The sequence below is a fragment of the Pyxicephalus adspersus genome, chromosome 11, assembly GCF_032062135.1.
Source record: "Pyxicephalus adspersus chromosome 11, UCB_Pads_2.0, whole genome shotgun sequence".
NCBI lineage: Eukaryota > Metazoa > Chordata > Amphibia > Anura > Pyxicephalidae > Pyxicephalus > Pyxicephalus adspersus.
The window spans coordinates 54,028,953-54,051,219 of NC_092868.1; the positions used below are offsets into that span (position 1 = coordinate 54,028,953).

The following is a 22,267-nucleotide window of genomic DNA, read 5'->3' on the forward strand; positions in this document are numbered from 1 at the left end:
CTAGGATTTTAGGAAGTCGTCCTCTGACTGACCACCACACTAATGTACTATGATCTGTGGATATAGTAATTATAGAAGGGATGCCCTGAGAACCTAAAAGTCATTTCAAGGGTTCCCCAACATTAGGAAGGTTCAGAAACACTGGTCCAAGGAGTGGACAGGTGACATCAATAAGCTATAACAATCAATCACCATGCTATGTAAGGTGGTAAAGATGTGTAAAAAGCAGCTCAAACAGCATGCTGGCTCAGTGGTGAGCACTCCAGCCTTTGCAGTGCTGGGTGCCAGGTTCAAATCCTGGCCAGGACATTAATTTGCATGGAGTTTGCAGGTTCTCCCGGTGTTTGCGTGGGTTTACTCCAGGTACTCCGGTTTCCTTCCACACCCCATAAACATGCAGTTACGGTAATTAGTTTCCCCCTCCCAACATTGACCTTAGACTGTGGTATAGACATATGACTATGGTAGGGACATTAGATTGAGAGCCACTTAGGACAGGTAATGACATGACTATAGCTCTCTACTAGATTGTAAGCTCTTCTGGGCAGGGTCCTCTCCTGAGTCACCGTCTTGACATTTGCAACCCTGTCCTGACATTCGCTTAAAATTATGGCACTATATAAATCCTATTTAATAACCACGGACTTTGTACAGAGCTGCATAATATGTCGACTCCTTATAAATAATAGATATTAATACAAATTCTTACTTTTATGGTGGACACCATCACCTACCTGTTCTAGGTATTTGGATGTCTCATATTAGCCCAACCACCAGTGCCTGCTTTTTTGTCCAGCAAAAATTCACCCCAAGTACCACATCAAGGTGAGATCTCCATGAAAAATTCCCTCCTTGCAGCTTATACATTTTGGTTTACTGGGGCAAACCCATAGAAAAGTACCATAAAGCCACCTAATCTTTTCAATAATTCCACAAAGGACTGACTGCACTGTAAACAGAATTTAGGAATATATTTTTCAGGTGCAAATTAAGACTATTAGGGGATCTGACCCCATCAATACACTGCAGTCCTCAGCCTATCTGCTGCAGCTATACTGCCACCTACTGCTCAGTTATAAATATTGAAGTGCCCTGTGCAAGGATCCTATACATCCCAAATATGAATTTCAAAAAGCAGTACTAGTTAAGGTCAGCAAATGACTAGAATACTTAATTTAGCTATTGTGATCATTGGGAATAACATCTGCCCCTTTAAATGAATGGTTTCATATCAGCCTTCTTTTATAATTTAGGCTAATACAGTAAATTGAGCAGAATCATTGTACTTGAGGTGGGGAAAGGGTGACAGTAACAAGGCCTAACCCTGTTTTAGAAGCCACATGCAACTGCTAGAAAGGATAATGCACACATGGTTCATCATATGTCAGCAATTACCTAATTTTCATAATACCATCTAGCAATTACCCACCCACCATGGGTCTGACCAATATTTTACAGGTACTGAAAAATAGGACTTCAGCCAGCAGCTCATATGGCACTGATGAGCAGGTGATGCATGAAACTGGATGTCTTACTATAGTAGTCATAAAAAGATTCTAAAAGTTAAAAAAAAAAAAATCTATTTTTTACTTGCAAACTTCTGACATTTGCTAGTCAACTTTTATGGGGATCAAATCCTTTGTATCCAACATCAAACCCTACCAAGGAAGGTGTGGTATTGGGAGATTCACTTTCTATAGTTTGAAGTGCAGAAACCCACCTTTAGACTGAAGGTTTGAAATGAGTTTCAGCAAGATCAGCAAAGTAGCACAGAAAAAGGGGCAAAACTTGTGCAAGGAGAGATGGTGCCGACCCTTCACTACCTTGTGTGGAGAAGCCTTGAACACCAAGTTCAGATAAATGCAGCACTGACAGAAAACACCTTGTGTCATGAAGCATGGTGTCAGACCAGTTTGTGGCTGAAAGTGGAGTGAAAGGCACTGAATTGTTTTACCATATTTATGCTATGAGTCATTGTGCCTTTTAGTCATTTGCATGAAAGCCCAGCGTTTACAAGACAGACCGTTTACCCAAAACCCTTTGTGTTCAACCCAGGCACTTTTAAGCTGGGTGGTGTCCCACCTGTATTTTGACAACTCTCCAGTAACCACCCAAAATCAGGCAGGTGATAACTGTAAAGTGCCAGGTGGTGAGCCCAGCTAAAAGGGGCCGGGGAAAACCCTGCATTTGCTGGAGGTCATGTTTTAAACAAGCCTATGAACCAGTTTACCAAATCTGTATAATAAAGGCATCAGGAGACAGAAAGCCAATTAAATAAGTTTATTGTCTTGGACCAACATACTTGTTACAGTACAGGTAAAGTGCAATGGTGTTCCTTTTCTTTCAGGCAGATGGAGTGGATTCAAGTATTAATGCCCTAAAAATAAACTTTACAGCAGCTTGCATGGAAAGTTAATTTGGAACAGCCATCATACAAAATTGGTGTCCTAGGAGTTACAAGACAAACAAGGGAATGCAGTTCCAGTTGAAGTTTAATCGACCTCCTCAATGGTGGGTCCGGATGATCCACCACCGCTTGGAGCACCGCCTGCACCTGGGAAGCCGCCGGGCATTCCACCTGGCATGCCTCCTGCACTCTGGTACAGCTTGGTAATGATAGGGTTGCATACTTTCTCCAGCTCCTTCTGTTGGTGTTCAAACTCATCTCTCTCAGCAGTCTGAAAGGAACAGAAATCAGAATAAGTTAAATGATCATTACCCAATTTTCTATTTCACAAGAGGGGGAATCTTATAGCAGTGCATCAAAAAGGGAGATTAAAATGTAATCTGGTATCAACTGCTTCACTGTTGGTGGTTAAGCTACTAAGATTACCAACAGACCAAACTGGGTTGCAAAGCTTGACAATTGTCGCTCAGACATCCAAGGAAGGTATTTTGCCATCATGAGCCTCTCGACTCTGGTCTGGTGGAAACTACGAATGGCTTTGGAAACATATTCATCATTGCGACATTTATTAAGTAACCCATCTGAGTCTCCATACATACCTGGTTTTTGTCCAGCCAGGAGATGACCTCGTTGCACTTGTCTAGGATCTTCTGTTTGTCCTCATCACTGATCTTGCCCTGCAACTTCTCATCCTCGACAGTTGCCTTCATGTTGAAAGCGTAGGACTCCAGGGAGTTTTTGGAGGAGACCTTGTCTCTCTGCTTTTCATCTTCAGCCTTGTACTTCTCAGCTTCCTGCACCATGCGCTCGATGTCCTCCTTGCTCAGACGACCTAAATAATAAAAAACAATAGTTTTTAGAAGGTTGTGCTAACCCAGACAGAATGCCACGCAATATTAATATGGAGTAACATCAGCCGCTCAGACATCCAAGGAAGGTATTTTGCCATCATGAGCCTTTCGACTCTGGTCTGGTGGAAACTACGAATGACTTTGGAAACATTCATCATAGCGGAAGATTATATATTGCAGCACTGGCATATGCCTTACCTTTGTCGTTGGTAATGGTAATCTTGTTTTCCTTGCCAGTGCTCTTATCCACAGCAGACACGTTCAGGATACCGTTGGCATCAATGTCAAATGTCACCTCAATTTGAGGAACACCACGAGGAGCAGGTGGGATACCAGTCAACTCAAACTTCCCCAGCAAGTTGTTGTCCTTTGTCATAGCTCTCTCACCTTCATATACCTAAAGAGAATAAGTGATTTGAGTAAACTACTAGATAAAAAAGCAATATGCACCGACTACAAAAAAAAAGCTGGACTGGCTACAAAGTAATTGAGATTTATGTGTACCTGAATCAAGACACCAGGCTGGTTGTCTGAGTAGGTTGTGAAGGTCTGGGTCTGCTTTGTGGGAATAGTTGTGTTACGCTTGATCAAGGTTGTCATAACACCACCGGCAGTCTCAATACCCAGAGACAGAGGAGTGACATCCAGAAGCAGGAGGTCCTGAACGTTTTCGGATTTGTCTCCAGACAGGATAGCGGCCTGAACAGCTGAAAGTAAAGACAAATGTTAGAAAAACCATTGCATAGGCTGGGGAGAGAAAGTGCATGCAGAAGATCGCTCAGACATCCAAGGAAGGTATTTTGCCATCATGAGCCTTTCGACTCTGGTCTGGTGGAAACTACGAATGGCTTTGGAAACATATTCATCATAGCGAAACCTAACCCAGTTAACTAGGATATGCCTTAAAACCCAAGGCACTACTTAGTCTGGTCATTTGCAGACCTTTACATACCTGCACCATAGGCCACAGCCTCATCTGGGTTGATACTCTTGTTTAGTTCCTTTCCATTGAAGAAGTCTTGAAGCAGCTTTTGGATTTTGGGGATACGAGTGGATCCTCCGACCAAGACGATGTCATGGATTTGGGACTTGTCGAGCTTGGCATCGCGAAGAGCCTTCTCCACTGGGTCCAGGGTGCCTCTGAAGAGATCGGCATTGAGTTCTTCAAAGCGGGCTCTGGTGATTGAGGTGTAGAAGTCAATTCCCTCATACAGGGAGTCGATTTCAATGCTAGCCTGGGTGCTGGAGGACAGGGTACGCTTTGCACGCTCGCAGGCAGTGCGGAGACGGCGAACAGCTCTCTTGTTGTCAATGATATCTTTCTTGTGCTTCCTCTTGAACTCTGCTACAAAGTGATTCACCATTCTGTTATCGAAGTCTTCACCACCCAAGTGAGTGTCACCAGCTGTTGACTTGACCTCAAAGATACCATCTTCAATGGTCAGGATGGAGACATCAAAGGTACCACCGCCAAGGTCAAAGATCAACACATTTCTCTCTGCTCCAACCTGGAGAAAGCAAAAAGGCCAAAGGTTAGCTTAAAGTACAAGCCCATTCTGAAGAGCTTTACCAGCCTCCCGTGCTAGCAATGTTGGGAGTAATCATTCTGCGATATCCATTCTGGCTACAATTACCACCAAACATCCCCACTCTACTCAAACCTAATTTATTCTGAAACCCCCGTTATGCAACCAGGATCGCTCAGACATCCAAGGAAGGTATTTTGCCATCATGAGCCTCTCGACTCTGGTCTGGTGGAAACTACGAATGGCTTTGGAAACATTCATCATAGCGATCCTATCTTGATTTTTCACTGATATGACCCATTATTTACCTTTTTGTCCAAACCATAGGCAATGGCTGCAGCAGTTGGCTCATTGATAATACGCAGTACGTTGAGCCCAGAGATGGTTCCGGCATCCTTTGTGGCCTGACGCTGGGAGTCGTTGAAGTAAGCAGGTACGGTGATGACTGCATTTGATACACACTAAAGGAAAAAAGGAATGATTATTACACCAACTATTAGATTAGAGCATTACCACCTGAATAAAAACTTCATATTGTGTCTAAGTTAGACATGTAAGAACCAGTATTACTCTATTCTCACACTTACAGTGCATACAGTTAGTATTTCTGCAGCACAATGCCATCTTCAGATTACACTGCTTCCCCCCCCCCCCCCCCTTAGATTGTAAGCTCCTGAGGGCAGGGGTCCTCTCCCCTCATACGGTTATTTGCAACCCCTATTTACCATAGAGCACTGTGTAATATGTTGGCACTATATACTGCTTAATAAGGTCGGCATGGCACCTGAATATCTTTACCTATACACCCTACTAGCAAGTCTTCAATAACTATGCCTAAAATTACCTTGCCAAGATAAGCTTCTGCAATTTCCTTCATCTTGGTTAGAACCATGGAGGAGACTTCTTCTGGGTAGAAGGACTTGCATTCTCCTTTGTATTCTACTTGGACTTTTGGTCTTCCTCCATCGCTAATGACAGTGAAGGGCCAGTGCTTCATGTCAGACTGTACAACATGGTCTTCAAATCTGCGGCCAATCAGACGCTTGGCATCTACAACAAAAAACATTAGGTCAATTATGTAATCAAGGAATTCATTATAGACAGATAATCAGACTAAAACTGACTTATGTGGAAGCTATGAAACTTAAAGGCACGGTGGCTCAGGGGTTAGCAATCTGGCCTTTACAGTGTTAGGTCCCAGGTTCGAATGTAAGCCAGGACACTACCTGCATGGAGTTTACAGGTTGTCCCTGTGCTTGGCTTTCTGCCGGCGTACTTTGGTTTCCTCCCACAATGCAAAAACATGCATTTAGGTTAATTTGCTTCACCCAAATTCGACCTTGGACTGTATTAATGACATATGACTATGGTAGGGACATTAGATTTTGAGCTCCTTTGAGGGACAGCTAGTGACATGACTATGGACTTTGAACAGCACTGTGTAATTTGTTGGAAATGAAATATGTTGTAATTTTTTACACACCGTAATAAACCACAATACTGAAGAGGCAACATGGAATGTTTGAGTCCTACGTTTGAGCGACAGCTGGGCCACAAACTATATGGAGTTTGCATGTCCTACTTTAGCAATTGTTTACCCCATACACGCGCTAATCAATGCCATTCCAATATTTCCCTGGACCTCTAGCACAGCAGGTATTAGACCGTATGCCTCAAAAGGTTACAAAACAAAAGGGTCATTGCTTTATAATGCAAATGCTGGCATGAATTTGTGTATTTCATTATATTTATATCACACCCCACCTTTAATGTTGGGATCAGCTGACTTCAATCCCCCCCCCCATATATCCATCTTGTTCTACATTGAGCACACTTGCTAGGATTAACTCACCGAACACTGTGTTTGTTGGGTTCATGGCAACCTGGTTCTTGGCGGCATCACCAATTAACCTTTCGGTATCTGTGAAAGCCACGTAGCTGGGCGTGGTTCGGTTGCCCTGATCATTGGCGATGATTTCCACCTTGCCATGTTGAAAGACACCCACGCAGGAGTAGGTGGTGCCAAGATCAATACCGACTGCTGGTCCCTTAGACATGATTTCTGCAAGGAATTAAAAAAAAAAGGTCAGCAATTAAAGAGTTAACCTAAAGAACACAAAATAATCAATTATAAGGTAATATGATAAGCTGGCTACAGGAAACGCCATTCACCCATCATTTAAGGAAGACACAACAAGAGCCCTGATGACTACCTAGGCTAAAAAAATCCCCAAATATTCAAAGTGTAATATATTCCAGATTGAGATCAGCCATCCTATACTAAAATCCAAAGATGTACATGAGGTTTAGTGATTAAAATATGAAAAAAGTGAATGAATGAGACATGACTGTACAGCACTGCATAATGTTGGCGCTATATAAATACCGTGTAATAAAAATGTGGCCTTCTGCATGCACATCTGGCCCAATAGGCTTTAAGGAAAGCATGCCTGGTAAGCCAATGACATCACAGGATCCATTTTATACGGCACGGCCATCTTGGGAGTGCTGACATGTGACTGATGGGGATCCCAAGGACACACAATGAGTGCTGAGGTATAGCTAAAGATTTCCCAATGATGACCCCATGCATGGAATTAAAGGGAAGGAACAAGCTATGATCTGCAGAACCGAGGGCAGCTGCTGCATGCTGGGACTTGTAGTACTCACATCAACACAGAGGGGGTGGGTGCACACTGGGACTTGTGCCACAGTGCCCACTCACCCATGGGGGGTGGGGGGTTGTAACTGCAGCACACTGGAACTTGTAGTGCCCACACACCCACAGAAGGGGACTTGTAGTGACCACACCAAGGGGGGTGGTATTAGCACACTGGGACTTGTAGTACCCATCATGACCAATAGTAGGGGTGGCTGTACCATGCTGGGACTTGTAGTGCCAAAAAACACCAAAATCAGCTACAAACCCTTACTTGGTCATTCCAAAAAGCCAAAAGGAAAATCAATCTCATCTGCAACGAGCACATAAATTAAATGAATGGCAAAGCATCCCTATAGTCTGATATTGGCCAACATGTGAAGAGCCCAGGGAAGAAGCAGCATGCTGGGACTTGTAGTACCTACACCTTGCAGCACATGGGCAATCTGCTTCAGCATCACCCCTCCCCCACAACAGGCCATTGAATTGTGCTATGGGGACACCTCCAAGTGACACATAATTATTATAAATGCATTTACAATAGAAAGGTCCTGGTATTTAGAGGTATTACAGCTATGGAGGAAAATTAGGTCAAATACATCTATAAAATCCCAGAACAAATGACAATTTACCTCAGAGCTGTCAAGGGAACTAAAAGTCCCAGCAAAGCAATGTCTCTAAATGATTACATCAGAATGATAAGGACATCAGATGACCCCTCACCCACTATCCAAGCCGCATTACATACCTGCACTGCAGTTATGTTCTGTTCACCCTTTTAGAAGCTGCTCGCCGTCTCCGAGCTGCTTGTCTTAGTGAAATGAGGAGGAGTGAAGAGACCGGCCGCCTTCTTATAGAGCCAGGGAAGCTTCCAGAAAATCCTGACGTCAATTCCTTCAAATCACCGCCCTTTTCGGCCTTAAGGACCAATTGAAGCGCAAACCGCTAGCACGTGATTGAAAACGCCACACGATTCTGGAAGCTTCCAGCATCCGCATAGAAGCGCCCCGTGGAGCCTTTGGCCGCCATTTTACGGGCTATTCATTCACGCGTGTTTCTGATTACCGTGAATTAAGTTTGTTTAAGAGTAAGCGGGTACGACCGACGCGTAAAATGGCTTTATGGTACGCTAAATAAACAAAGAGTGGGTTATTACACTACTTTGTATAATGCGATATTACTGGTAATTCATGTAGTGGGACAGCCAAAGATGGTGCTAAGATTGTAAATCCTACGTGAAAAATTTTATCGGTGTAATATGTGAATTTAAAAGTCGGCAAAAATGGCATTTGCCCTTAAGTAACATGGCGGAGATGATAAAGAAGACCGGTTGCTGCTTTAATTTGATTCACAGCTGGGGTCCCATGGTTTGTAGCGCGGGAACCAGCAGCCAATCGCAGGCTAGCACTTCGCTTAGGTCTTTAGTTGCTAGGCGGAATTATTCACATGCACTACTTCCGGTGTTTCTTCATGAGGTGATTCTGGAAATCACGAGGTTTCTGGTATTATGGCAGCTGCCTTTGTTTTGTATTATTCCCTGGTAACATTCATTCATTAATTCCAAATGTAGTTTTTTTTGGTTTTATATTGTATTCTAAGGGAAATATTTTTGAAAACAAGAATAAATATATATGTATTTTTATACCCTCCCCCCCTTGGAAAGAGAAACAAAGACATAATGGTGTACTTTGACACATTTTCCTGTCATAGCTGTCAACAATTTTTATTTCCAAAGTGATAGGAAAGATTAACCACCTGAGTGTTACACTGATGTCTAGATTTCTGTACCAAAAGTGTTACAGGTTTTCATGAAATTTTTTTTTTTAAATTGTAGACCTGTAACAGAAATATGTCCGAATAGGGTTCTAGTAGATATAATGAATATAAAAAATGTTTGAAACACACAATCATGTAAAAAAAAAAATACTTTTAATAAAATTAAAGGAAAAACACAAAAATCAGCTTAAACAAGAATACATAAATAAATGAAAAATACTGAAAATGCGATAATTCGGTATACTGTATAGTAATATATTTTTCTAAAACACCTCCCTAGTGTCCGTCACATACCTATAGACAAAACCACATAAATATATTTTCTATTATATTGGATTGGATACAGGACTTTGTATTCAATCCAATACAAAATGAGAACAAAATTCAAACTCTCATTATGTATTGGATTGAATACAAACTCCTGTATCCAATCCAATTCGAAATACATACTTTGTATTTATTTTTAATTATTTTGTATTGGATTGGATACAGGAGTTTGTATTCAATTCAATACAAAATGAATGAATGAGTTTGAATTTGAATTTCCCGCACACGCGCCGACGTCATCACGCACGCACAAGAAGCCGGTCGGCTTTTTTTTTCTCCGCCGGCCGGCTTCTTGTGTTAGAAGCACCCGACGCTGGACGGAGAACGACGTGGGACGATTAGCGGGACCAGGTAAGAAGCCGGCCGGCATCTTACCGGTCCCGCTGGTATAGGAGACGGCACCCGACGCTGGAGAGGGACATCGACGCTGGAGGACGACACTGTAACACGGACCCGACGCTGGAACACGGACCCGACGCTGGATGAGCACAGCGGGACCAGGTAAGTGAGATTTTAATATAGTCGGAAAAGTACAGGGTTATCGATAGTTGCAAATATTTTTTGCACGGAAAAGTACGGGGTTAGCGGCATTCACACCTTTGCGCATAGCTGCTTGCAATAATTTACAGAATAAATTTTTTAAAGAGGAACTAAACTCAAAAAACCCCAAAACAAAAAAAATCTATTTACCTTAAATCCCGCAGAGCAGTCGGGAGGTCTCTTTAGTCAGGTCTCGTGTCATCCTGGCATCCGTCTTGGTGCTGGTGCTCCGGGCTCCGCCATCTTCGCCTCTTCTTGCCGATCTTACTGCGCATGCGTGAGATTGGCCAATATTTTTCTTTGCGCGAAAAGGCTCCTTCTGCACATGCCTGAGATGCGTGACATAGGTTTCCCCAATGGCTTTGTGCTCCCATTCATTCTTAATTAAAAATTAGAAGGCGGTGCGGCAACCTTTTTTAAAAAAACAAAACAAAAAAAAAACAGAATTTGTACGTTACATAAAAGCAGACATGCATCATTTTCTGCAATGCAGAACAACACACAGTAATGCACTGGGGTTCTATTCAAAATGAAAGGCATTGCAGCACACTAATGCACTTGTGTGTACTGGCATCGCACTCCAGAGACGTAAATGGGCCCCAAAAATAGAACGTTCCTCTTTTACATTTTTACGATCAGGCCGTTCATTGTTGCAGAAAGAAGCAGGCGATGTCCCTCCTGGCTGACGGCTCAGGATTCTGAGAAAAAGCCGAGCTGCGCATGCGCAATGTCAGCTTTGATTGCCGCCGAAACCCGGCAATCCCGGCTTCCCATGCGTGTGACAAAATGACATATGGTTATGTCATCCTGTCACAGCCAATCAAGATGAATGAAGATCATTCGCAAGCGGAAGAACAGAGGAAGATGGCGGTGCTGGAACACGGACAGATGAGCGTGCCGGGTTTAGTTCTGCTTTACAGTTTTTGTTTTAATTGATTTGTGAAAAGACAAATTTACACAATGAGTGAAGCCTTGTCTTAAAAAGTGACCTTTATTTGTGTTCTGGTGACAACTAAAAATGTTGGATTTCCCCATCACTTCTGGTCCCAAGTGAATTTCCCTTGCGGTTACGCAGTACAAACCCCACAGCCATTATAACCTTCACACAGGGAGGGTAACAACCTCTGTCGGGTTTTATGGTGTCTGGGTGCTAAGTTGTCACCTTGCTTCCTGATCTGTTGACCGGACAAACATTATTATTATAATTATTAATAAACAGGATTTATATAGCGCCAACATATTACGCAGCGCTGTACATTAAATAGGAGATAACATAATGGAGATTATTATTATCAAGTATTAATATTGCACTGACGTATTACGCAGCCCATAGTCATGTGACTAGCTGTCCCTCAAAGGAGCTTACAATCTAATGTCCCTGCCATAGTCATATGTTAATAGTACATCCTTAGGTCAAATTCGGGGCGAAGCCAATTAGCCTATCTGCATGTTTTTGGAATGTGGGAGGCAACCTGCATCAACACGGGAGAACCTGCAAACTCCATGCAGATAATGTCCTGGACGAGATTCTAACCTGGGACCTAGCAAAGGCCGGAGTGCTGATCACTAAGCCACCGTGCTACTGATCCTTCCAATGTGACACCAATCACCAGTGAGGTTCTAAGGGCTTTCTTTATAAAACAGGGAATCTGACATTCCCTCAAGCATTCACAGGTCCATGTGTTTTAAAAGGCACTAATCAATTCCCACCAGGGAATGTCAGATTCACTGTGTTACAAGTAAGAGTTTCCCAGTTACTGTCTTTAATATTAATAATAAGATTTTGCTTTTGTCTCAGTGACTCTTCAGGTAATGGGAAAAGGTCACCTAATAAACAGCAATCAAATCTTGTCAGGGGTCCTAATCCTTGTCCAGAAAAAAATGGCCGGGGTTGTGGATAAGATCCCATATGTGTGATTGGATTCTGCAAAGTGCAAAATAATTCCTATTTTCATGTTCTGCCACACATACACATTCTGTCAGCCCTCTGCGTCAATACAGCAACAAATCCCTCATGACCCCCATTTCTTTTAACACACTACAACCTCCCTATTTAATGTACAGCGTTGCATAATAAGTTGGTGCTGTTTAATTAAATTAGTGTGTTACATCCCCCACCTCCTAGATTGTAAGCTCTTGAGGGCAGGGTCCTCTCCTCCTCCTGTATCACTGTCTGTATCTGTCTGTCATTTGCAACCCCTACGTATTGTACAGCGCTTCGTAATATGTTGGTGCTATATAAATCCTGTTCGTTATTACTAATAATAATTCATTTACCTAAGAAATACCTTTGTGGTACATTGTAATGTGGAAAAATAGTTCACGTGTGTTTATTGATGTGCATTAGGGGCATATGGAAAATGCTTACATGCTAAGATACATCCATGACCATCAATGCACTTTGCACTTTCCAATGCATGATGTAATATGCACACATAGGTATGAACCTGCTATGCCGGCAGCTTTATTAAAGGAGGTGAAATGAGAGAGACAGAGGAGTTGGGTCAGACACACCCAGAAGCTGAGGGTTATGACATGAAACAATGGTGCTGTTCAAGTTATTCAGGTCTTCCGGAATAGTAAAATGTTATTACAAGTGAATACAAAACAATTTCTAGAAAGAAAAATTTAAGATACCTGATCTTTTTTTTGTTTCTTTTAGGCTGGGTCTACACGGACGTTCTTAAAACGTTCCTATTGCATTTATATGCGTTTATATGCGTAGATATTGTACACACAATAGATACGATCGTTTGAGCGATAGAGAAACTATGTGCACGACAGGAAAGTGAACGAACGTTGGTTCATTACGCATGCTGAGCCCATGGACGATCAACGAACGATCGTACACACGAATGATGTTCAACGATCGTCGTCCAATCCGATCCGCCGGTCCGGTCGTTCGTTTCCACGAGTTTCCTCGTTCGTCGGCGTCGTTGGTTACTTTTTTACGAACGATTTTTTGCCCAATCGATCGTTCGTCGTTCGATTGCAACGATAAAAATTGGAAGTGTGTACGCACCTTAAGCCTTACTTGCTAATGTTTTAACTCTTTTAAACCTTTACAGAAGTCTCAGATTCCTAAGGACCGCTAGAATGTCCCTGCAGGATTATTGTGGCCCATGGACAGGCTTTGAGGACCCAATGAAAGTATATAAGCACGGGGCCACAGAACTGTGAATTGTAAGTGTGAATGGAACATTCAAACGTTCTACTACAATTCCTGCACAGCTGCATCACAACGCATCCACAGTCAGAACGATCAGTATAATTGCAGCCGGTATAATTCCTGGTAAAAAAAAAAGCTTGAATCAGCAAATTATTTTGCTGTCACAGAATGATTGCAGCCAACCCAGCACTGATTCGGTAATAGGTAAGCTGAGAATGAAGGGTAAATGTGCATTTCAGTCTTCAGTATCTAGAACAGTGTAGAACATCCCCCCTCCCGGCTTCCTTTGTGCATACCCTGCCCCCTCGCCATGTGGCTCCTTTTCCTTTATCTTCCAGCTGCAGGCAGGCAGACTTGCACAGTATGCAATCAATATCTAATATCCTATACACATCAAAGCAGAGTCATATAGAATGTGCATAAAGATAATATACTCATTAACAAATTGTACATCACAATGACAGGCTGCGTACACACGTTCAATATTTGCTGTTGGAAAGGATCTTTCGCGATCCTTTTTCAGTGACAAAAGACTAAATGTTGTTGTTCTGCTCTATGGAGAGGGGAGGAAGGAGAACGACAGAGCAGCACCCTGCTGTGCTCTCTCTCCTTCACTTCTTTTACATTCATTTGTCGTTCATGGATCCAAGCCGGTTCCATGAACAACGGACAACGAGTTGTCAGCCCTGAGGCGATTAGCAGACGAGAATCATCTCATGTGTGTACATAGCTTTATTGCTAGATTCTTCAATCATTAGGCTCTGTGAACCTATATGGGGTTCAGCATATTTTACACATTTCACACAAGAAGCAGTTATTGTAAAGTTAATGACTGACTTGTATAGCAAACACTAGCAAACTTCTTAGATATGAATGGGGCCTGAAGAGCAAAGTCTATTTCTATACTGGAGGCTGGAGCTGCTTGTTATTTTTAGGAAAGCAGTGAGTCTCTGACAAGGTTGACTGGGGCAATAGTTTCCTATCACAGGACACGCTAATATTGCTTGCTTCACATCTTTCTTTGTTGCAGCCAGCATTAACTTAATTATCCTAAGGCTAAGTACACTTGTGAGATGATTCTTGCCCGATACGAATAGTTGGGGTGAATCTGACGTGTGTACAGCTGTTGCCCAATGTTGTTCGGATCCATGAACGGCCTATGGAAAACGACCACTGTAAAAAGCAATAGAGAAGAGCACAGTCGGTGCCGCTCGCTTGTTCTCCCCATAGAACAGAATGGGTGCTGTGTATAGCCATCTGTCACTCTTTTGTCACTAGAATTGATCACAAAAGATCGTTTCCAGTGACGAAAATAGCAAGTGTATACGCAGCTTTAGAAGAAAGCTTTTCACCTCATTTGTACATGGGGCCATAAAGTTTTATCCAACATTACACATACTTTTAAAATGCATTATGCCGGTGTTTCTTGGAACAATAGGGTTCCTCCAGAGGTTGCTGGGGGTTCCTTGAATGATAATCACATTTTACGTCTCTGCTCGGTTTAGGTGATACCAATGATCATTTTGGATATCTGTAGGGATGACATTATTCCCACTGTCCAGCAATGTAGGAGAATTCTTCCTACTGGCCATCACTCTACTATGTGAGCTGTGGATATAGTAATTATAGCAGGGGATACCTGGAAGTTATGTCAAAGTTATGTCAAAGGTTCCCCCAAGTAAAAAAGTTGAGAAATACTGGTTTAGAGGCTCTGGTTTAATAAATACGGGGTAAATGAAAACACAATATTTAAAGTTGTTTATCAGAAATAGTCTGAAGTAGAAGTAGGAGCAGGGGGATGTCTCCAGCCCCCTTCTGCTCCTTTACTGTCCATTCAGCAGACACAGAGAAAGTGGTTTCATCCACCTGAATGCACTTTGTAGATGGGCTGTAATAATCCCAAAACTAGACTGGCAGATTTTTTTCATAGATAAACAGCTCCTTTTAAATGTGTGATTGCTTTAAAGAATAACTTTAACATAAACCTGTACTTTGCCCCACATTTTCTTACTATACTTTGCTTGATCCCTTTTCAACATTTTCAGTACAACTTTGTATCAATAAATAATCTTTGCTGTTTATGTAGTTGATTTATTTACAGGTGAGCTGAGTTAATAATCACTTTCTAAACTTTCTATTTCCATAGAATCTGCATTTTCGTGCTTTGAATCCACTTAGTAAAAATCGCTGCAGTGATATTATAGCAGTTTCTTGCTGGCTACGGTAAGTGCACGGTCCTTTCAGAGATTCTTTATTTTGCGTAATAATTCATATAAATTGCAATGAATAAACTCTAATATTTATGAATCATGAATTTATATTTGCTTTATATTGTGCAAAAGCATTTTAGGGTACAACATTTATTCTTTATCAGATGGCATTGCTGGGAATTGGCTCCAAATCGCGTAGTGTGGATTTAATATTTAATTTATTGTGCTAGGCCATTAATATATTATTATTATTGTCCTGTTTAGCACAGTATTTTAGGACCTACAATTGGTGAATACTTGCACATTCCTCTACTTTACAAAACAAAAAAGAATCCAGCATGGTTTTTTTAGCTTTGTTAAACCCTGATAGCAGTGACAATAATTTTGTGTGTTGTTTTGGGAAATTCAGTATTTCTTGTCATTGTCTTGTCTTGTCATAGTAATTTCTATGAGCATTTTGCTCCCCAAGAATTTTACACATCCCTGAAAATCTGGGGATCCAGCCGATAAAAGTCTGGTCTGTTCATGAAACGGGATTGGCGTTGCAGACTTGAATGCATTGTAATGTCACCATAATATTACCCCTGATACTATTGTTTCTTGTTTTGGGACCCTTCCCTCATTAGCAATCAAAAAACTTTTTTTTTTCTTTGTGTATTACTTGCATGTTTGGATTGCTATACCCAGATGCACCTTACACTCACCTTACAATGTAACACACATTAAGGACTTTACTTACTTTGGTGAAAGCCAAACAAAGCATTGATTTATGATTCAGCTGTTTCATTAGCTTTAAGAACAAAAAGGCTTTATGCTCGCCACGCTCCATACTATGGACCTGGGGAGCAAGATGATGACTTGGATCGAGGCTTTGTATTCGTCCCCTTCTGCATCGGTCAGGGTAAACGGAGAAGTGTCCTTAACCTTTCACGTTTCTAACGGCACAAGACATGGCTGTCCTCTGTCCCCGCTTATTTTTATTCTGTCTCTGGAGCCTCTACTGTCGGCTATACGATCCAATCCAGATATCCAGGGCCTTCTAAATAGATGTGAACATTAGGTGGCTGCCTATGCAGATGACCTTCTTTTCATCAGCACTAACCCCCTCACATCTCTACTGAACCTCATCCAAACAATACAGAAATATGGAGCTGTGTCGAATTTTAAAATCAATTACTCTAAATCTGCGGCCCTGAGCATTTCTATGCCTCAGACCCTTCGATCTCATCTCATTCCATCCTTCTCTTATTTAAATAGGAAGATAAGGCGATTAAGTACTTGGGGACTCGGATCCCAGCTGACCTGTCACAGCTTTATGCCCTAAATTTTGCTCCCATCCTCACTACCATTAACAAGGACTTGGAGTACTGGTCCTCTCTGACTCTGTCCTGGCTAGGGCGCATACAGGCGGTCAAAATGAATGTTCTGCCACGAATCCTGTGGCAGAATCCTGTGGCAGAATCTTCTGCAGGCTTTGCCTATTTCTTTGTCGGCCTAATTTTTTAAATCATTACATGCTAAGGTATTCTATTTTATTTGGGGCAAGAAGGGCCATAGTCTTAGCAGGAGCCTGTTATTCCGGAGCAAGAGTGGAGGGGGACTTGGCATCCCCAATTTCTCCTTATACTATATGGCAACCCACATGGTCCGTATTTTGGACTAGTTCCGACATGGGGAGTTCAAACAATGGATAAGGGTGGAAAAATCTTTTACACGGGACCATTGACGGCGCTCCCATGACAAGCTCCCTCAACCGAATTTGAAAACTCACCCCTTGATATTTGCCACTTGGAAGGCCTGTCAGAGACCTGTACTTAAATCCAATCTATCGGCTGGTCCCTCTCCCATGTATCCGATTCTTGGTAACCCCTCCTTCCCTCCTGGGTTTGAGGATGGGAAATTTGGGGAGCTGTGTGGGAGGGGGCTCCATAGAGCGGAACATTTTATCCATCAAGGGCAGTGGGTTTCGATGGGGACGTTGATGGATGGGTCAGGGGACTTTGACCTTGATTTTTGGAGGTCACTTCAGCTGTCCCATTATCTACGGTCCCTCCCCCCAGAATATAGCAGTAACAAAACGAGGGAAAACGGGTTTTGAGACGGTTTGTGCGGGAAGTGGCCCTTTTAGTCACTCTCTGTCCTACCTTTATGCTGTACTTAACCGGACCCCGGAGAACTTCTCCCCTTCATATCTACGGGCATGGGAGGCTGAACTGGGATATACTTTGGAACCAGAGCAAAAATGCAAGATTCTTTCTACAGTTCATCGGTCCTCCACGAGCAGCAAATATCAGGAACTGAGTTTTAAGATCCTCTCTCGGTGGTATAGGACCCCAGAGCGGCTACACAGCTTTTTCCCTGAAGTCTCAGACAGATGCTGGCGGTGCAACTGGCAAAAGGGCACTATGTTACACATTTTTTGGTCCTGCCCGTTGCTGGGCCCCTATTGGGAACAGGTAAGGGCACACATACAGAAGGTTACCACCCACAATGTCCCGGGAGACCCCGGGTTTTTCTTATTGCGTCATCACACTATCTTGGATAGGAGCTACAAGAGATCTATCCTCAGACATCTTATAGTGGCAGCGAATGCCTGTATTCCATCGGCACCCACTGTGGGCATGTGGCTTTACAGGGTTAATGATATGATGCTCATGGAGGACCTGACCGCGAGCTTAAGGGGTACGCAGGAAAAATTTAATGTGATGTGGGGTAGCTGGATTTACTACCGAGACACGCAGGAGTTCAAGCGCCACCTGGACCCGAGTCTATCAGGGTGAGGGGGGAGGGAGTATTTTGTATAATGTTACTGTATGTTTTCTCCTTGCACCTATTTTTTCCCTTTTTATCTTCATTTTTTCTAATGCACTTTATGATCCCACAGTTGTACCCAGATGCTAATGATATGTTGTCTGTACCTACACCACAAGTTGTTTCTCTGTTCGTATGGACATGTGGAATGTGTAACACACCGGTCTTTGTTTCCTGTAGTTACCCTTACCCTGTTCTGTATTGATTGGTTACTGTCTTATGTTTGATGTTAATTATGTTTTTCAAAAATAAAAAAAGTTATAAAAAAAAAAAAAAAGAACAAAAAGGCATCAAAATAATTATCACACCTCTCAAGTAATCAGTTTGTTTTAGCATACACCTAATAACTATCCTAAGTAGATGATCTCTGCAGAGGCTTAACATGGCAAAGGAAGCTTTGCACGTTATTATCATCCCATGCAACAGTAATGATGGAAACTGGACAAAATAAATGATATCCTGGGTGCCATTTAAAGTCTTACAAGTGATGGATCTATTTAGGTCAGCAGTCACCAACCAGTGGTTTGCAACAAAATTTTGGTGGTCCACAGAAAAATGTTCTCACTATTTGCAATTTTTATGTTTTATTGATAATAAAAGGGAGTCACATAGTGACGTCAGTGAAGTCTTAAGTTGTATGAGGCAACCATTGCTGAGCCGTACGCTTCAGTATTGTTTCCACCATTACAACAGTCACCCCGCTCCACCAATACTGATTCTCATCCGATTGTTTCATTTTATTTGTTTATTTCTCAGATGTTCTTTTAGGTAAGTATGACCTTAACTGCGTATTTTCTTTAAGTGTTATATTTATTGCCATTAAATAGTTTGATAACTATCATTTCTTGTTTGGTCTTTGATTTAAAAGAAATAAACCCAAAATGAGTGAGAAAAAGCAAACAAATATTTACTTTTATTATTTCTTTAGTAAAACCAAAGATAATGCAACTAATCATAATAGTAACAACAGTAATACTTTATCTAAAGCATACTTAAGACAACCCTTTCATGTAAAGTAAAAATTCTGGTTGTTTTTTTTTTTTTTTTTTTTTGTGCAACTCCATTTTTTTTTTTTTTAAAAAAAGGGTGCAGCTCCGCTCTCTAGGCTATTGAGAATGAATAGGAGTGCAAAGCCTCCCAGGATACCTGCGTTACGCATCCTGGGAGGCTTTTGGGTGCTCCTATTCGTGAAAAGGTAAAAAAAAATTCCAATATCACGCATGCGCAGTGAGCTGATGAATGAATCAGAACCTCCACAGTCCTCGTCCGGCACCATTAGGAAGATCAATATTATACAAATATAAAAAGTTAATATTTATGGTCCGCAGGATTTAAAACTATGAATTTAGTGGTCCGAGAGGTCTGAAAGGTTTTCTGATTTAGGTGATGTTCACTTGGGTAATTGAATCCTGACTCTGTACTGTATGCAGGGCCATTTCAGCATATAATTCTCAGGAAAAACATGCAGGGTGGGGTTTCTGTAATGTCTCAGAATTGTGAGTCATGAACCTAATATGCAGTTTCCTGATTACATTCTCTTCTGGTTTCTTCTGCTATTTACTTTGCACCCCCTTCTGGCAAATTACAACAATTTTGTGGTAAATTTTATAATGAATATGTTTCTTCCATGATGAACACATAAATTGGATTAAAACGCATTTGGAAACAGTCAGACCACCCACATCTAGTTTTTCAGTTTTTGCTGGTGGGTTGACTGACTGTAGCTGTCTCTTTAAGCCACCCCTACGCTGCTCCTTAAAGCGGAACTAAACCGAAAAGAAAAAAAGACACTTACCTTTAATTCCGCAGGTCCGTCGAGGGGGTTTCTTTGTTTGGGTCCTGTGTCTTCCCGGTATCAGTCTTCGCCCCAGCGTCTGGACATCTTCTCTCTTCTTCCGGGTTCTTCTTCCTGGTCACCCGATCTCGCACTGCGCAGGCACAAGATCGGGTGACGTAGATGGGGAAAAAAGATTGTCGATCTCGCTGTGCATGCGTGAGATTGGCAATTTTTTTTTTCATTAATAAAAGGGCTTCTTCTGCGCATGCCAAGAGCCTCCTGGGATGCATGACGTTGGTATCCCAATCAAGACAGAAAGGAGAAATGCTACACTATTTTTGTTGAAACGTTTTTTGTCTACCCTTTGTTGTTTACCCTTTTATGTAAAGTACAAATTTTGAGTTTAGGTCCGCTTTAAAGGAACATGATTCCAGACTTCTATTATTACAAGGCACCTCCTGTGTGACTTATTCCTTCAGTAGATTTGCTTTCTCCAAGAACCCCTAAATAAAGTTGTAGCTTGGATTGGTTATCTCCTAGAATTTTTACAAAACTTTCATGGTCCATCTAGTATTCTTATCACATGATATTATTACACTGGTCTCCACTAAATACCCCTGAGGAAATCCTTTGTGCAAAACGCGTTAGCATGTGAAATCTCCAGATCAAGTTAGAAATTTGTTTCGCAAAAATCATGAACATTGGTAATTGATTCTTTGTTCCACTAAATATATTCCAATGGTAATTGCACCTACTACATATTGTATCAGCCTGGCTTATTACTATGTTAGGTTTTGACCTTACAATAATCATATCATTACTTTCGTATTATTGTGGGAAACAAAATCTTTTTCACTGGCCCTTTAAAAAAACCCTCTGTCCTCTCCTCTTTATGTATTTTGTTTACCAGTGGTTGTCATCTCTTCCCACAAGGTTCCCAGCTTTCTGCCAAAGAGATTTGTAAAATAAATGAAAAAGAGGGTCACCCCCTCATATTGTCTGAGACAAGTAGAAGATGAGAAATCATGGACAGAGATCTTGTGGTCATTATTTATAAGACAGTCATTGAGCCTGAAATATTAAAGCTCTCCAAGACTGGGGAAGATAGACCATCATGGGAGAATCTGGGTGATTTAGCAAACCTAGAATGAATCTTGTCCAGGCTTGAAAAAAATTGCCAACTAAAAGCGTTTAAGAAATCCATTCCAGGCTTGCTTAATCACTCAGGTTCTCCCATGATAGTCTATCTTCTCCAGTCTCGGACGGCTTTAATAAATCAGGTCCGTTGTGTGTATGCCTGCACATCCTGTCATGACCAATATAGATGAAGTGTTTTTTACCCTTTTACCTAATAACTTTTTTTTTGATAGTTTCAAATTCCACACATTTCCTAGAGTAAACAGATTCCTGGACCTTCCTCTGTGCTCTGTGGGTCCTCCCAGCAGCCGCCATGCCACTTTTACTACAGTAGTTACATGTGGTCAGCTGAAAGAACCGCAGTTCTAAAAGTGAAGATTCTCCAGGTAGTCGTAGCTTTTAAACACAGCAGAGCAGGGAAGTATACCTGAATTTGAGAGGTATCAGCTTCTTGTAAATCACAGCACTGCAGATCTCAGCCAGGGAGAGAGAGAAACAACACAAGCAGCCTGTGCTGCCACAAGAAATATGCTGATAGGAGGAGAGAGCAGAGATATCGTTATCGGTCTGCTTCATCTCCATTCACCGTTTATTCACAGGCTCGAGGTGAGAAAATCCTGTGCGTTATTTGTCTGTACCAGGGAAAATTCAGACCTCCTGCCCTGTCAGATAGGGCTGTGTGGCTGATCTGTGTAAATCTAGTTGGACCGAAAAATCATAAAGTATGTGGCTTTCACCTATGTTTACAGCTGTTTTCTGTAATTCAGCATTACAAATTGAAATTATTAGCCTTATTGAACCTAAATTAGGGTTTTGCGGAAATAAAAGATATTTTGTAACCTGTAATTGAAGTTTAGTCTAGTATTCATCTAAATTAATTTCAGAATATTTACCATGTATATGAAGACTGATTTTGAGTGCTATAGTAGAAGCTATACACACAACAAAGCAACTCTCATATTATTATTATTATTATATTCGTCTTGCTCCTACTTTCTGCTCATTTAAAAGAGCGCTCAAAACCCATTTTTTCAAACTTGCCTACCCGTCTTCTTCTGTCAATTGAAACCACCGCTA

At 41.7% G+C, this 22,267-nt stretch overlaps 1 protein-coding gene and 4 non-coding genes across 5 annotated transcripts; all 5 read right to left on the reverse strand.

Moving 5' to 3' along the window:
* Positions 1–2,265: 2,265 nt before the first annotated feature.
* On the reverse strand, positions 2,266–8,336 carry HSPA8 (heat shock protein family A (Hsp70) member 8). Its single transcript, XM_072427085.1, has 9 exons — positions 8,192–8,336; positions 6,637–6,846; positions 5,629–5,834; positions 5,093–5,245; positions 4,211–4,766; positions 3,763–3,965; positions 3,457–3,655; positions 3,007–3,239; positions 2,266–2,678 (listed from the first exon to the last, which is right to left on the reverse strand). The coding sequence occupies exons 2-9, from the start codon at positions 6,839–6,841 to the stop codon at positions 2,493–2,495; spliced, it is 1,941 nt and encodes a 646-aa protein (XP_072283186.1). The 5' UTR covers positions 6,842–6,846; positions 8,192–8,336; the 3' UTR covers positions 2,266–2,492.
* LOC140341558 (small nucleolar RNA SNORD14) lies at positions 2,870–2,969 on the reverse strand. Its single transcript, XR_011922916.1, has one exon. It is a non-coding gene; the product is annotated as a small nucleolar RNA SNORD14 (small nucleolar RNA).
* Positions 3,324–3,421, reverse strand: LOC140341559 (small nucleolar RNA SNORD14). The gene has a single exon (XR_011922917.1). It is a non-coding gene; the product is annotated as a small nucleolar RNA SNORD14 (small nucleolar RNA).
* On the reverse strand, positions 4,033–4,132 carry LOC140341555 (small nucleolar RNA SNORD14). Its single transcript, XR_011922914.1, has one exon. It is a non-coding gene; the product is annotated as a small nucleolar RNA SNORD14 (small nucleolar RNA).
* Positions 4,956–5,053, reverse strand: LOC140341560 (small nucleolar RNA SNORD14). Its single transcript, XR_011922918.1, has one exon. It is a non-coding gene; the product is annotated as a small nucleolar RNA SNORD14 (small nucleolar RNA).
* Positions 8,337–22,267: the final 13,931 nt, after the last annotated feature.